General features: G+C 42.4%; 1 protein-coding gene across 1 annotated transcript; it reads right to left on the reverse strand.

Annotated features, from left to right (window-relative positions):
- Nucleotides 1-1,741: 1,741 nt before the first annotated feature.
- LOC135493817 (uncharacterized) lies at nucleotides 1,742-5,455 on the reverse strand. Its single transcript, XM_064781399.1, has 5 exons — nucleotides 5,397-5,455; nucleotides 4,922-5,001; nucleotides 4,355-4,525; nucleotides 3,754-3,924; nucleotides 1,742-3,352 (listed from the first exon to the last, which is right to left on the reverse strand). Exons 1-5 carry the CDS (start codon nucleotides 5,440-5,442, stop codon nucleotides 1,751-1,753), a joined length of 2,070 nt encoding a protein of 689 aa, XP_064637469.1. The 5' UTR covers nucleotides 5,443-5,455; the 3' UTR covers nucleotides 1,742-1,750.
- Nucleotides 5,456-17,579: the final 12,124 nt, after the last annotated feature.

The raw sequence follows: 17,579 nt of genomic DNA on the forward strand, positions 1-17,579 counted from the left end.
GTCGCTTGCTCTCGATTTTGACCCGTTCCTTCTCCACATCAATTAGTTCAACGGCATGTGAAAGCTTCTTATCTGCGGGAGACAAACCAGTTGAAGACGCCTTGGAAGAGCCAGCAGTGGGACGACAGCTCTTGGGTTGTCGGGCAGGACTTGGCGGCGGTGAAGGGGATCGGGTGTCATCTTCTGAGCTGCTATCGTTCGGGCGCGTGACGGTTGCTGTAACCTTACGAATTCTCTGGAAAATACATTTGATAGACTTAAATGCAAAAAGCCATTAAACATGAGTGAGGTCTTAGTATGTCTTTAGTTGTTATTTACTTCCTTCTCATATAGAAGGCCAGTACTGAAACGGGCACGTCAGGAGATACGTTTTCTTTCCTAATAACGACACAAGCAAGTGAGAAAAAGCATTGCACAGATCGTTGTGCAGCCACCTGGAAAGTTGCGATCTTCCCTTATCACTGCTTATGCCTCCAGTAATCAAAAACCTATTTACCTCGGGTGATTTCCGCAATTCAACGGTATGGAATGTATGCAATGACTTCTTTGCTGCGAGAGACAAACCAGTTGAAGACGCCTTGGAAGAGCCAGCAGTGGGACGACAGCTCTTGGGTTGTCGGACAGGACTTGGCGGCGGAGAAGGTGAATGGATGTAATCTTCTGAGCTGCTATCGTTCGGGCGCGTGACGGTTGCTGTAACCTTACGAATTCTCTGGAAAATACATTTGATAGAATTAAGTATTGAATGCTATGTAAGGATGAAATATCTCGTCAAGAGCCAAGCGCCTAAGATGACACTTTTGAATCTGTAGACAAATCGGGCGAAATGTAATGCAGGAAACTGGAGCGCCCGCAGACGACCAACCTACCTTCGATTTCTGAAGTGAGAGTGACGCATTCTGATCGAAATAAGAAATTTCGTCATCATCGGCTTCTGTGACAGACGGGGAAAATGGGTATTGCTGGTTCATGTCATCTTCAGGTAGGTCCAGCTCTTCTGTGTCCATACCAGTAGCGATTCCTTGTATCATTTCGACACCGATTAGGCCTACGATCCTTTGCTCGAGTTGCGTCAACTGGGACACATCATCGCCAAGGGGTTTGTTCCCGGTCCGCTTGGTCAGTACATTGATTTTTGCAGCCTACTGTTTTGCCTTCGATTTCAGGTCATGCCATTTATGGTGAACTGCTTCGGTCGTTCTCCGGACGCTTGCCACACTGTTGATCTTAAGGGTTATTTCTTTCCACGTGTCGGACTTCCGCTTCAGCGTAATGACATCCGAAAACTTGCTGCTGATCACGGACCACTTCGATTCCACGAGATCAACTAACTTTATAATTTCATTTGGGGAAAAATTCACACCCCGTTTCCTCTTTCCTTCCTCGGGTGGTGGGACAACGGTCTTCTTTCCTTCCTCGGGTGGTGGGACAATGGTCTTCCTCTTCTTATTGGTTTTCTCCATGATGTTGTCAGGGTGGCGAATATCCATAAAATGATGGTAAGCACGTCCAATTACTGTATAAATACTCGATGCCCCTATTACAAACAGTCAATGAGGTGAGCTCAAGTGGATTACGTAACAATTCTATACAGATCACCTCAAGTGCGTACCTGATAATATTTCCCTACGAAGGGTTTAATAAGTAATACGGTAATAAATCGATGATAATGCTTTGTGAATAAGACGTAGTTACTAAAGTCTTACTACGAGCCACGTAAATCGTTATTAGTAACAATTTTACGAAGGCTTCATGAATAAGGCCCCAGGAGTCTGAATTGTCTATCAGGAGTCCCATTTTGTCCCACAGCCTTGATCAAGTAGGGGTAACCCTGGCAAAATTTGAAGGAGTCTTCTCCTGTAAACCTAACACCAAGAAGCCTTGTGCCACAGGAACCTTTTGACAGAGCAGCACAATTCTCTGTAAACCACCTTCTGACCTGTATGAAAATACGACCAGCGTGAACTTTATCCCGAAGACAAACCAGGTATCTGCCAAAGGGAGATTCTCTGAAAGCATTATTCTTAAAATCAATGCCACCCCTGATGACCTTATCATCAGTTAGTATTAGGGCTTCAGTCAAAATAGCCTGGTGAAGCTGAGCACAGATGTTATTTTTCAGATGAAGAGAATCGATATAACAGTGCTCCGAGTAAATGCCAAGTGTAGGTACGTGTTCTTGCCTAGAATGCAAGGATGCAATGTATTTAGTCACTACATCACGCCTGCTGGCCTCCTGTTTTTTCAAGGCCACTTTTTTTACCATGGCTAGTCGATCAAGATACGACCAAGGTTTCCAGGTGGATTCACTGCCACCTAAACTTCCGTCAAGCTTTGACAGGTCATCTTTTCGCACATTGCCATAACTGGATGGATAGGCAGCTGCATTGCTGAGCTCGCCACAAGCAGTGGCTATCCACTTGCAGTCACCCGGAACAAGTTCAAGAGTAAACCTGACCACAGTGGATCCAATCATGAACACTTTCTTCTCAATGGACTCCATGTTTGAAGCTATTTCGGCAACATAGTTGAGAATAGAAGCATGGTCCTCAGGCACATCAGCCCCGAACAACAAAAACTGGTACATGCAGCTATTAACCTTCTCAGGCAAATTCAGAAAAGACAATAGAACAGACGTGTGCGTTTTCAACTTCGAGGCAGGAGCACCATCTGCCCCAACAGATATCGAAAAATGGCCTCTTTCCTTCTTCAGCCAATTCAAAGATTGCCCATTGACCTGTAACTTTTCATCTATCTCTAAATAAACTGATGCTATCTTCAGGAGGGTGTCTTCGAGATTCCGGTAGCAGCCGGAAACACCTGCAACTTCATGAACCTGAAGCTCTTTACAAATACTTTTCAACTGATGAACAAGTTCCTGATATGTCATCAGCTCATCACCACTACATTCGAAACTGAGATCTGCCTGCCGCAATGAAGTGTATTTTCGACTGGATATTGAACCATTACGATACATGTATTTGACACACCGGACCACAATTGCTTCCGTTACCCGTTCCTTATGCTTTGTTACTCTGCCTTCCTTGGGTCTCGATAAATTTGAATAGTACTTTTGAATGGCTCCCTTCCCTGCTTTTTTAACCAACGTCAGCCACAATCCATCCTGCACACTTTTGGAATCAGCTCCATGAATTGGTTCCAATGCCTTGCATGTTTCGTCAACTCGTTTAGTCATGGTTGTGTTGCTCAGGTAGCATCTCGCAGAGTCGTTTGGCAGAACACGGGTCGGGTTCGTCACACACCGTAGTTTCGATTTCATCTCTACCTGAACATATTGGTCTAGTTTAACAGGGGGTACAAATTCAGCTCTCAGTCTTTCCTTCCATTCGATCTGAAAGTGAAACCAAACAAAATTAGCACATACAGATAAATGCATCTTTCAAGAACTGAGTGCCAAAGAACTGAAGGCCTAATGTATTCGATGCGGATTACCGGTTGTTTCCATTTTTCCGCAACAACCCATTGGGTGTCCCAAGGGATGAAAAATGTTGCTAAGAGGGCAATATAAACGTTTGTTCAGGATACCAGTTCTTGATTGAGGCTCAAAACTGGTAATGGTTGCCTGTACGTATCAGAAAGATTGTATAGGCCTACACTGCTCCTCAAGGCTGGCTTTGCAACAAAATTATATGTGACAAGGTAACAAATTTCAGTGTAACATAATATCTCAGACTGAGATACCCGTACAGTGCTGCTGTCTTTTGTTGTAGAATTACTGTTAAGATAACATACCTCAGCAGTCAAATCACGAATACACTCTTCCTTTTCCCTGATGTCATCATCCAGCTTCTCAACCTGGCTTTGCACCACTTTCATGGCACTGGCATGGGCCATGTCAAGTTTTGCCCCTTTCTGTGCACGCCTATACATTCCGATATCCCAGCCAGTTCCGGTAGCTTTTTTCTGGAACCGAAAGTGATGAAAGGTCAGCATACGGTAATAAATTGTGTTCAGCCGGTGGATGAAATGAACAATGTAATGAAATGGACAACTTTAGACAGCCCAGGTTGCTGTGTCATATGACTTTGACATCTGTGAACACATGTGAACCAAAAATGCAGTGCTCACTTTATCCCTTTAAAATTGAATATATTACAGGTACAATCAAATCAAGCTGAAATGATGACAGGGGAATATTCAGCGTACTGGTACTCTTGCTATAAGAGGCTAAATAAAAGAAAGAATGGTCAGACTGTGATTTTAAGAAGTGACTTCAGAGGGCATTGAAAGCAGTTTGTGCGACATCAGCTACACAGGTCTGGTATAATTAGCCTTGGACAGGAGAAGAATATTTCTTGGGGGAAACAGTACATGTACATCATTTCTATAATACCTTTGCTGGTTTCCTGCTCTTCAGTTTATCATACTCCACAGTGTAGAAGCCAAAGACAGTGTCACAGTCAACCCGAATCTGACTTGCTGGATCTCTGTTGTACTTCACACAATTATCTCTGACGAGGAGCATGTCTGTATGAAAGTTCTCAATGTCTTTATACTGACCACTCTGAAATGGAAGTGATAGGATTTAGTGATCTGCAAGTGAGAAGTTGTGAGTTTCCAATATGATGCAGCCCACCCAGCTTAAAAACACTACTGTTCGAGGCCAACAGAGAATGCCAGAGGACACAACGTCATTACATCATGGAGCAACCAGATTGAAGCTGTGACGTCATTCAGCAGCAGAACATCGTGAGAGGCAGATGCCAGTCAACCACAGCCACCCTTATGAGGCCTAGAGGAATCAACCACACCACTTGGGGGAGTGGGCAATGATTTGACTAGCATTTTCGACCAGTCTACAATTTGGTGACTCTGAGGGGGTCTTAGCATTCACTTCTTTATGGGTTGAATTTCCCAAACATTGTTTGAGCTACCACAGTATTATCCAAATGCTACCCACCTTTATTTTCCCTTTGATGGTTGAAAAATCCATTGGGTGCTGAATCAAATTGAAGTAACCTTGTGCATCATCTTTATTCACTGAAACAGGATGATAGCAATAAAGAAATAATGGACATTATAAGCTACACTACAGGAGGTGCCAGGGCATCTCACAAAATTGCAAAGCTGCGTGGTGGTGGAAGTGCAAGATTAACTTGTCGTCTTCAGTGTGTGTATTAGAAGTGAGCTCTGATCATCTCATTCCTTCAAAGCAGTGTGCAGTATCTATCACAGTGTCAGAAAATACCAGTTGTCTTTTGTGGACATCTGAGTACAGACTGTCAGGTGTTTATCCACAATACATACATGATGTTTCTGGGTAGCCAATCACATAATATCTTCAAACACCTGTAGGCAACTGAGTCAAAAACCTAAGATTGAATAAGATTCATAATATCATGCCCGATTTCTCCGGCCTGATTTGTGATATTTACCTGGTAATCTAAACCAAACTGATGGGTCAATGTTAATTCTATTCATTCTTCCTCCTCTGTAGTGGACAACCCTCTGGAGCAATCCCAGACACTCCGACTCCATCATGGAGGCTGTTGCCACTGAAATAAACACCAAAGATTGTTAATAAGGCGTGCACAAATATTGACACAGCATAAACTCTTTTCAATTGCAGACCTCTACTAAAATTAAAACTAATTTAGAAAAGTGTTTCTTGAACTGAAAGTGGGTGTTTTGAGAAAACAAAATCAAAATGCCATCAAAAATATCTATGTCATGGATGTCTGATTAATAGAAATAGTAATTCTGAAACAGGACCATTTGATCCCAACTCTAAAGAGAACAAGTATATGCTGCCTATTGTTTCATTTCTTTATACTTACTCAGACTGAAAGCTGTTGAAATCTACAACAGGGAAAACCAACTGTGGACAGCAGTTCCAAAGGGAGAATGACTCCCATTTGGATTTGTAAGTACTCTGAAATGAAATGAAAATCATGATCCAGTTGTGGTAACGGTACAAGCGTGAATGCCTTTAAAATTCTTGACACAATGGACTTAACTACCGGAGAAATCATACTCCCTGTTAAACTAGACCAATCTTTTCAGGAGAGAAAAGGCATCATCAAATAGTTATCTTACTCTGGGATCCCCCTTAATTTTGCCCGTGAATACCCTGGGTAAATCATGCCGATTGTGCCCTCGATTTCTTTGGAAAATGACCCACTCTTCGGCAATCCTGCCTCCTGGCGGCGTCGCCCATGTGGGTCTACCCCTACCCCTACCCCTCATTCCTGCACCCAGAGTGGCCATCCAGCCTAACCTTGCCCCTACCCCCAATCTTAACCCCCTACCACCTCCCTAACCCTCCGATATAGACTGCCATAACCCTAGGCTCTAGCCGCAACAGTACAGTAGCCATTGAGATGTACAGAAAATGTACAGGCCCAGTGCACTCAGGCCTCTGTGCATTTCAAGGTCATGATAATTTCTGTTGTCTATTAAAATAACATGTGCCCACACTAATGATTTGGCCCTTGGTAGACTAGATTTATGATGCAGCCTATGAGGAACACAAACACAGGGCAGGAAGAGCTGCAATTTTGTACAGACATACATTTTTGTAAATAGCCAAGGTCAACTGGAGCCCAAGGGCCTAAATCCGCCATTATGGGCGTTGGGCCCATGCGCCATGACCCACCAAAGCTGAAATTATAGGTATCAAATTTTCTTCCTATTTCTATTTTGAAGATCTCAATGCAGTGCTCACCGAAATTCCGCACAGTGTAAATTGAATACACCAAACACAACACCTTTTTTTTACATTTCGGATTGGTGTTAGAATAATCTAACTAGCTGCTCATAAACTTTGACATTTATCACTTCCGTTGAGCCAAAAATGTTCTCTTACCATGCCTAAAAGTTGATGAAATTCGGGATAAAATTCACAGAAAATCGTTTTTCATTTCTCTATCCGCCATTCTGATCTTGTTGAGGTCGAAGGCCGCTGGGTGGCAGCAGCTCCCGGTTAGGGCCAGGCAGGAAAAGACTAAAATCAATGGATTTTTAACCGGCTTCAAAAATTGACCTCCGTCCAGTGGCGCTCCACGCGGGGCGTGACAGAACTGATGCTAAGCGGTTGCTTGATCTCAACGGTTTCGAGGCGCTGTGAGACAACAAATCCAAGTAGCTTTCCAACCAGCTCGCACCACATACTGTACTGCTGCATGCACTGTCCAATACAGCACAATTGTTGGCCTCTATTCCCAGTGCTGAAATGCTTCGCTTGTTAAATCCTGTAAATAATACCGCATGTTCTTCATTTTCCTCAGCTCCTACATCATTAACTACATGTACCTTCTTTAAGTTCTCCCAACTGTCTGGACAATCCATCAAGAAATGCAGGAAAGAACCACAGGATGTGCAGGTCAATGGTTGGCCATCAGCTCCTGATGGATTGACACGTCTCTTTCCACCGCTCTCTCCCGACCTGAATCTGGACTGCCCTCTTTGGTCTCTCCATTGATTACCACCACCACCACCAACTGTAGCTGTCCCACCGTTCCTCTTGTCACCACGATAATTCCCTCTATCACCTGAGTATCTGCTGTCACCAAAAGGCTTTTTAGTGAAATTGGTCACCAATGTTGGTTCTTCAACTTGTTCCACCTTGATAGCTCCTCCTGATCCTGTAGCTTTACCACCACTACAGTCACCACCCATGAACTTCTTTAAGGATTTTTGTGCCTGCTCGTAAAGCGAATCTTTTTTGTCATAGTCCATTCCTGTGAGAACCAACATTTTTTCCTTACTAGATAGACCTGCACGACGTAGCAGCTTGAAAGCTAATATCTCAGAAGGTAACACCAATTTTTATGGTTCCTGGTTCTTTCAGAACAGGAACCATATTGTGTTTGGTCATGGTGTCTGTCTGTGTGTGTGTGTGTCTGTGTGTCTGTGTGTCTGTGTGTCTGTGTGTGTGTGTGTCTGTCCAGTCTTATGACTGTCACAGCTCAGTTAAAATGAGGGTTAGAGGTCTAGAAACAGTTCCTACCCCTAGGTTTGTGGACACTAGCAATCTAATGAGCCCATCATTGTCAACTTACGACACGGGGATCATGGTGAAATTGACATTTTGAGATGTGAGATTTTGTCTGTCACACTTTTCAGATGTGAATATCTCTGTCCCTATTCAAGTTAGAAGTTTGGAAACAAGGTCTACCCTAGGTTATTGATGTGCCTGATTTCAATGAGTGCATCAAATTCAATCTCAGTTATCAGGGTCATGGTGATATTGATATCGAATTTGATATTTTGAGATATCTTGACATCTGAGTAAGTTAGCAATGTGCAACCAAGTCTAGGTAATGTGTAGTTACCAAAGAGTTAAATGACATGAAAATGTACAGTGTCAGGCATTTGGATCATTAAGATATCATGAGATTTTCATATATCAATTTTGATAATTTGAACTATCTCGGTCTGTGGGAGGAGTAGAGTCATGGAACCTTCACCTATGCCCAGGTTATTGAGGTTGCCCATTCAGGTTATGCAATGACCTTGAAGGTCAGAGGTCAAGGTCAAGGTCAAATCACCTGCCAATGAAACCACTGATATTTCAACTGTTTAGTCTATGACACGGGAACAACATGCCAATCTATATCTTCTGTGATGCTTTGAAGGTCAAACGTCAAGGGCAAGGTCGAAAGTTATGAAGCAGGCATCCTCTCCTATCTCGGTCTGTCGAAGGGGTTGAGTTGTGGAGCCTTAACCTATGCCTATGATAGGTGGCAGTTTAGATTATGCAGTGACTTTGAAGGTTTGAGGTCAAGATCTGATCACCTTGAAACATAAAACTGTTGCTATTTTTGAGTGTATATCTTGTGATATTTGAACATGTTTTGGAGGTGCTTTACAAGAAATGTGTATGATGACGTCACAGAATGACGAGAGCATAGCATATTTTCGATACTCCATGCTACCAGATCAAAATAAAACGAAATCCTTAGTCTCTGGCTTACAGAGATGCTGAACATGAGATTAACCGGTTCCGCATCGTGCCACACCGTTTTCAGTGTGAACACTTAATACGAATTAAGGTTTAAATTCAATTCGAATTAAAACTAGTGTCAACAGAACTTTATTTCAACATTCAGCACATCGGGAACCATCAGACATTTACAATGTCATCTTGTTTTACTTTGATCCTCCCATACTTTTGATCAAAATTCGCTATGTATTGATCAATGGACTCCGATGCACTGCGCTTATAATCTTCGAAATCTTCAAACTTCTGCAGACTGTCCTCTAATTCATCTTTTCCAAGATGTTTGTCGATGTATGTGATCAATTTTTGCAAACCAGTCTCACAATTCAACTCCTCCACTGTAAACTCTTCAAATACTTTCTCTCTTATTTTAATGCCATCAGTTTCTGGCAACCCCAATGCAATCACTACGCCTTGTTATTGAGCTCTTTGATAAATTGATCGTAGCTCTTTTCTTTTTTGAGTATTGAGGGGGATTAATGCCGCGTTCACACTAGCGTTTTAATTCGCATTTAAACCGAATTTATTGCTTAATCCGGATTAAGTGTTCAGACTAGAGGCCCCTTAATGCGGATTATATGCGAATTAACAAATACGGTTTTAACTCTTTCAGTGCCAAGGACGTACATGTACGTCCTAAATATTAAGGTATTTTAGTTCCTCCAGACGACACCAGATGTCCCCAGCTACTCAAATGTGGTTCATATGGTTTCTCTGGCCTGGGGCGTCCAAATTGAATAATTTTTTCGACTGAGAGGGTGGGGTGGGGTTTGCCACCCCTCATTTTAGGTGAAAAATGGTGAAAATCGGCCAAAAATACCACTCCCTCAAACAAATTTAGAACATAATCCTAGTATGCCCCTACTTATTACTGCTGTTTTATTGAAACAGGAGGTAAAGACAAAGGTTTTGAAGAATTTTGATGAGTGTATCTCAATTATTTTTGTGAGATTTTGGGTAGTGACAATGCCCAAAAATGCCCAAATCCTGAGCACTGAAAGAGTTAAATGCGTATTAATTAATTCGCACTTACTTAATCCGCATCAACATTTGCGGTATGAACGCCGTAGTGTGCATTAACGTGATTTACCGGGTAGTACAGCGTACGGGCATGCGCATTGCTAACTAGATCACTTCCTTCCGTTTTTTCCACTGGAGATCAGCACGAGGTTTCATCAGTCAATTCCAAAATTTCTGCCCCGATTTACATGATGAGTGATAACAGGTGATCATGGACGCAAAAACCATAGCGAACCCTTCATTTTCACGACTATTTGCGTTTAACTAATTCAGCAGAGACAAGACCACAATTGATTTTTTAAGCCTTTTAGCAGTTAAATTGTCAATGTTTGACCACGACGCATCAAAGAATGCGTCAAGTAGTGAAACTGAACTTCGGATATGATATACGGGTTAGTCTTGCGAGTAACTGGTGCGATTTAAATTGGTGATTGACCACGGAAATTTTTTTTTAATCGACAAATTAGACAGACTTTGATATTTCCATTCTTTTCAGCCAACTGGCAGAAAAAACTCAAAACATGCCCCCTATTACCCAATTAGCAAAATTCGAAATTAATTTTTTCATCAAATAATTTCTTTATATCTGTAGACTTGCCACAGCAAATATTTTTTCAATACCTCTCCAAATATGTACTTGAGAGTAAAAAACATGCACTCGTCTAATTGATAGGCCTCGACCCTCCAACCTATCAATATTCATTAGTGGTCTTGTCTCAAGCAGATTATCATTTATGGGCGCAGCCATCTTGGAATGAATGACCTTGACCGCTAACTAGTGCAGTTTGATTCGTCTTTTGTAGATGGCGCTGTGGTAAATACGGACTAGTGAGATTCGTGTCTGAACACGGCTAGTTCGGAATGAGGGCTTAATCCGCATTCCGAAGTGCGGACTACGGAGTACGGTTTAAATCCGCATCTAGTGTGAACGCAGCATAATTCTGGTTGACATTTTGCACAGAGTCAGTAAAAGAAAAACAATGATAAAAAAACAGCTCACTTACTTCGAATTATCCTCTCCAAAAACCTCAAAGAAGCTCCATAAAAGCTTCCAAACTCCACTAGGCTATTACGTCAGGTTAAATCCAGATAGAATAAGAAAAGAATCCTTTGAATCCTCACTGAAAACTTCGTCAAAGTTTGACTCAAACAGCCGTCCACTCACCAAAAATCCTCCGCACTCACTGAATTATGCACATCGAAATGTACATCGCTACACTGTACGCAAAACGCCAACGAAAGATTTCACCACGAGTTGAACTATCCTGCCTATTTAATCCTGCTTATTTAACACCTCATTTATTTTCGATGAAAAGAATGGTTAATGGTTGGAGTTAGCACCAGCATCAAAATCAAGGTCATGGTTGTGTTAGCTGTGGCATATGAGAAGGAAAGGTCATGGTTTGGGTTAGCTATAGCACGAAAAGGCTGGGTAATTGGGGTTAGCAATAGTATCAAAATCAAAGGTCATGGTTAGAGATAGCTCTGCCTCTAGCCAATTTCCACGCTAAGTCAGCCGGCCCACCTTACTGACTTTGCCTCAAAACACCGTGATAATCTATTCCAGGTATAGGAGATCTATACTACTCGTCATGAAACAAAATCGATTCAGTAAAGGGTTATGGTTGGGATTAGCAAAATAGAATGAAAAGGAAGGGTAATGATGGTTGAGGTTAGTGCGCCACTATAAGGTGTCAGAAGGACTCAAGATGGTTTGGGGGTTCCACTCCATCGCCTCGAGATAAGGGTCTCAGAAGGACTTACTGGGGGTGGGGGGGGGGGGGTGGGCGTTCCCCCCAATGCACTGGTTAACTGTCGAACAGTTGTGTGACTTCACTAGAGGACCACAGGTTATACTTGGCAAAGACTGGCGGGCCTTTAGTGGTTTCCGCTGCCACCGATGCCCCTAGTATACCACCAGAGGCCCACCGATCGTTCCGATATGGTAATCTTTTGCATATAAAACAGGCAACGAATATAAAGTTCATAATTATTTCAAGAAGACATTTTCCCAACAAATACAGGAAATTTTCAGTTTTACTGAATTGAGGTTATCACGCCCGTCAGTAAGGTTGGCCGGTTAGCCTAATCCAAGTAGGCCCCGCGTGATGGCGCTGAGGCGGCTGCTGCCAGGGGCCTAATTCTCAACGATTTTATTTTTGTAATCCTTGACCAGAATTATGGAGTGGCAGGATCTTCGGTCAGATTTGTTTGGTTTTTTTTATGACCCAAAAATTGGTAATAGTTGATACTTCACAGGAGTTGTCTGTTTCAGTCATAAATAGCATTCCACGATGAGGTCACTGCAGTTGCTGCCCTCTATTTCCCCATCGCTGAATTACAGGCAATGTCGGACAAACATTCGGTTTCGTAATGGATTCAGGCTTTCTAACTAGGGCAGTTAGATTCAATCTGGCACATGTTCGAGTGTTGGAAATACTACATAATTGTTCTGAATATTTCTCTCTCTGACTCTATGGTATCATTCATGCTAAAAACAATGCAGGGTCGAAGATAATTGACTTTGAAATAAGCTCAAATGCGTAGAAATAAGTGTCGATGTCCGACTGTCACGTGACTAAAACGTCATCAATATCTTATTCAAATGACCTTGTGAGCTATGAATAGTAACTTCGCGGAATGCTATTATACAGATTGGATTGTAATGTAAGTGCAGGAATGGACTAGCAGATTTAATTCAATAAAATATTCAATGTTTGAAAATCGACGACCAATCTCTGTAATATACGTTGTCTCTACTTATAAGCTCCAGCCTGGTGGCCAGTTATGCTGAGGTGTGAAAGGGTGGATGTCGTCCTGGGTGCCGACAAATGGTACCCAGGTTCGAGATCGACTGGACAATAAGCACCCTGGGTGCCATTACACTAGACAAACAGCACCCAGCTTCTTCTTCTACACTTTTGCTATACGTACAACCGAGGTTGGCCCCACGCTCACGGAGGTCATGTGTCACGATAACCATCATTTTGCAAGATGGCGACCGTCCCTGTTTCCAGCCGCGCTCTAAAAACCTTTCTTTCATCCCGTTTTTCATTCTCTGAATATATCCCTCCTACATACCTTTTCTGAATAAATCATCCGAAATGTGCTTTCAAAGACCTATAGGCCTAAACACGTTTTTTTCTATTTATCTGTTCTTTTTATTTCGCGCACTGCTTATGCCGCAAGTACCACGGCGCGAGATAAAACGAGATTGCAAGAAACGTCCTCGTCCCTAAGATCCGTAAGCCAGGCAAAAAGAAGCTGGGTGCTGTTTGTCTAGTGTAATGGCACCCAGGGTGCTTATTGTCCAGTCGATCTCGAACCTGGGTACCATTTGTCGACACCCAGGACGACATTCACCCTTTCAGCGCCAGTTACGGGCCACTCTCTGCAATGTAATGAGGAGAGTGTTTGACAGAGTCATTTTACACTGAGGATGTGTGAAGGCAAGTGTCAAATTAACTCACAAAAACTTTTGAAGTCATTGATAAACAGTGTGGGATTTATGTAAATTAGTGAACCCCTCGCTGAGTGATATGATACAATTTCCCTAAAGTACCAATTTTGTGGTAGAGTGACACAACCACTCTCTTCATTACATTTAATAGAGAGAGTGGTCCGAATAGTAGACCAATACTTCGTCCCCAAAAGAGACGACGTGCGAGGTGCCTATTGCGAAAATGATTGGTTAACGAACGAATGGCCTTCTGTCCCTTAGCCCATTATATAGCTTCGATCCGCTACGCTGTACATCGAGCCTATGTGCTACCTTGAAAAAAGCCAGGAATTTCAGCCCAAACGCATTTAAGCTAAAGCCATGATGAAAAACAGGAAAACCCCTCGGTGTAAAAATAGTTTGACATCACAAGGCTAGCCAAGGGAGCATCCATTAAGTACGTACGCACTGAGGGGGGAGGGGGTCTATGAAATCCGTACAATATGCGTACAGGGGGGGAGGGGGGGGGGTTAATGGTCTTGCGTATGTACGCAACCCAAGAACCATTTTTTGAACAAATAAAAAATAAATATTATCATAATAATCTTCTTCTCTTTCTTATTCTTATTTGGATAATCATACTTGTTTTTCACAAGATGTGTGAACTCATACGCTTCTGGGTTCGGATGTTACCCGACTACAATGTTTTAACAATTTCCCGGTAATGCGTGTAGCCGTCGGAGAAAAATTGCGCAGTCGATTTGCCAATACGATGCCAATCTGATTGTGGCGCCACAATGTAGCAAACTTAGGTACTATGTCTGTTCGTCTGCTAGGAAATTCAAGGTTCTGTATAGGCGTACGCTCGTACAGGGGGAGGGGGTATGAGGCAATGTGTACAAGGTGCATACACTGATACAGGGGGGAGGGGGGGGGTCTCAAAATTGGCATTTTCGTGCGTACGTACTTAATGGACGCTCCCCAACCAAGCAGGACATTGTTTCCGCAACCAATCATTTTCGCAATAGGCACGTCCCTTTTGGGGACCGCGCCCCCGATAGCGGCCGCCTAAAGCAGGGTGTACACTAGTGAAATATTAGCAACATTTTACCAACAATTTTGCAACAAGCCCTTCAAGGCCCTGTGCAGACTGTGTACACTAGCAACAAATTAGCAACATTTTTACAACATGTTGGTAAATTGTTGCAAACTTTTAAGCCGGAACAAAGGGAAAATAGGTATTTTGGAGGAAAAATGGATGATTTCAAGGAGAGAAGATGTGTTTTGAGTGCTTCTGCAGCAATTTCAGCTGTCATTGTTGAGAGGCAGAAGTGAGAAGAGGCGGGGAAATAAACCAGAGTATGGACCAGGCCCTGCAAAATGAGGGTGGATCATGGGGCATATCACTGCCTGTTAAAGGAGTTGCGGCTGATTGACAAGCCATCATAAAAAACTTCCTGCGAATGGATGAAATTGCATTCGAAGAACTTCTTGAAAAGGTTTCACCACCCATTACGAAGCAAGACACTCATTTGAGAGTTGCTATACCAGCCGCTTGTTCAAGTCACATGACCTCAGGTAGATCACATGACGCAAATCCTATTTCTGATTGGCTGAAGAGTTTGCAACAATTTTACAACATGTTGTAAGACGCGTTTTGCTCTGTACACACTACGCAACATTTTTGCAACATTTGTTGCAACTGGAAATGTTGTAAAAATGTTGCTAATATTTTACTAGTGTACACAGATCTTCAGCGTCACCACCCGGCCCGGGGCCTAATGGTATTAGGCTAATTTTGTGGGAGATTTTTGATACCATGGCCGTTCGTCAGTGCAAATGACGTCACCATAGAATTCCGTTTATTATCAGATATTCTCACGTGTTGTTGTTTGCCTTTTTGACTGAACTTTTTCGCCGGTGTAGAAGTAGAAAAGGTCCCCCTCGAAAAAGACAGACCATCCTGAGGAAATCGGGGGTTAATGTTGGATTCTCCGAGCATCCTAGCAGACGTAACCAGTGATTTTCAATAGGCCTATACAAAAGTATAGCAAAAACCTGATCGAGGGCCGGGAAGCTAACATTAACCCCTGACTTCCTCGGGATGCATCTTGACCCACAAGTGATTGTTCCGTTACCTCCGAAGGCTCTTTACTTTAAATGGAGTAGAATACGACGAGGTTTAGAATAAACAAGAATGTTTTGGATAAATATCATATATATACGGATATTTGGAAAATATCAAGGAGTATGAATGAACATGCCTCCCCCCTTCACAGAACCCAAAAGCCTGTGCCCAGATCCCAGATAATAAGACATTTGAAGTTATTTCCCTACTAAAAAAATTACCCTTGGCTAGGGTAAACGGGGTGGCCCACGTTTACCCGAGAATACCCTAAAAGCCTACCTAACACTGAATTGGCCTACCCCAGCCCAGGGTAATTTTTTTAGTAGGGTTGTCTCGAATGTAGTAATAAAAATATGATAAAAAGGACAGTGGTTGCACCACCCCCCCCAACCCCCCCCCCCCCATCCCCCCACCCCTAGCTCGGGCAACCAGCAGGCGGGATAATTTTGCTCCGATCTCTTGTTCATACGGTGGCCCATTAGGGACATCATGTTTTTTTTTAGATTCAAATACGATTTTTTTTTCTCGAATTTTCTCCACGGAATTAAGTATTTTCTCCACGGAATTAAGTATTTTCTCCACGGAAATAAATACTTTTCTCCACGGAAATAACATTTATCTCCACGGAAATAACATTTATCTCCACGGAAATAAATACTTTTCTCCACGGAAATAAATATTTTTCTCCACGGAAATAACATTTATCTCCACGGAAATAAATACTTTTCTCCACGGAAATAAATACTTTTCTCCACGGAAATAACATTTATCTCCACGGAAATAACATTTATCTCCACGGAAATAAATACTTTTCTCCACGGAAATAAATATTTTTCTCCACGGAAATAACATTTATCTCCACGGAAATAAATACTTTTCTCCACGGAAATAAATACTTTTCTCCACGGAAATAACATTTATCTCCACGGAAATAAATACTTTTCTCCACGGAAATAAATACTTTTCTCCACGGAAATAACATTTATCTCCACGGAAATAACATTTATCTCCACGGAAATAAATACTTTTCTCCACGGAAATAAATACTTTTCTCCACGGAATTAAGTATTTTCTCCGCGGAAATAACATTTATCTCCACGGAAATAAATACTTTTCTCCACGGAAATAAATACTTTTCTCCACGGAATTAAGTATTTTCTCCGCGGAAATAAATAATTGATTCCGCTGATATGATTGGTCCTGCATTTTAGAGGACGAGGTCAAGGTGAAACTATTAACCCTTAAACCCCAACCTTGCGGTAGGCTCGGGAACCAAGCTGTACAGGCGCTGCCCGCTGGAACACGAGGCCGCTTGTCAATCCCGTTTGACATTGTCAGATCTGACTATACGTGTATAGTGTTGGCATGAAGACTGTGGAAGATGTAAGTAACACGATGATTGTCAGATTTGATACGTTTTGAATCATAAAAATGCAGTTGGTAGCATCTTTGTAGAGTGGCCTAGTATCAGTGAAGAAAACGGTACGTGGAGACCCACTGCCGATGTTATGTATAGCTAGCTACTGCGCGCGATAGCTAGCTATACATAACATCGGCAGTGGGTCTCCACGTACCGTTTTCTTCACTGATACTAGGCCACTCTACAAAGATGCTACCAACTGCATTTTTATGATTCAAAACGTATCAAATCTGACAATCATCGTGTTACTTACATCTTCCACAGTCTTCATGCCAACACTATACACGTATAGTCAGATCTGACAATGTCAAACGGGATTGACAAGCGGCCTCGTGTTCCAGCGGGCAGCGCCTGTACAGCTTGGTTCCCGAGCCTACCGCAAGGTTGGGGTTTAAGGGTTAATAGTTTCACCTTGACCTCGTCCTCTAAAATGCAGGACCAATCATATCAGCGGAATCAATTATTTATTTCCGCGGAGAAAATACTTAATTCCGTGGAGAAAAGTATTTATTTCCGTGGAGAAAAGTATTTATTTCCGTGGAGATAAATGTTATTTCCGCGGAGAAAATACTTAATTCCGTGGAGAAAAGTATTTATTTCCGTGGAGAAA

Source organism: Lineus longissimus, chromosome 9 (assembly GCF_910592395.1).
Source record: "Lineus longissimus chromosome 9, tnLinLong1.2, whole genome shotgun sequence".
NCBI classification, from domain to species: domain Eukaryota; kingdom Metazoa; phylum Nemertea; class Pilidiophora; order Heteronemertea; family Lineidae; genus Lineus; species Lineus longissimus.

Bases quoted from the DNA above. Each gene is read 5' to 3' on its own strand.
- LOC135493817 (XM_064781399.1), bottom strand. From the start codon at position 5,442: ATGAATAGAATTAACATTGACCCATCAGTTTGGTTTAGATTACCAG. The intron at 4,526-4,921 runs GTGGGTAGCATT...CTTCCATTTCAG, and splicing joins CCATCAAAGGGAAAATAAAG to AGTGGTCAGTATAAAGACAT. The intron at 3,925-4,354 runs GTATTATAGAAA...TTTCGGTTCCAG, and splicing joins AGAGCAGGAAACCAGCAAAG to AAAAAAGCTACCGGAACTGG.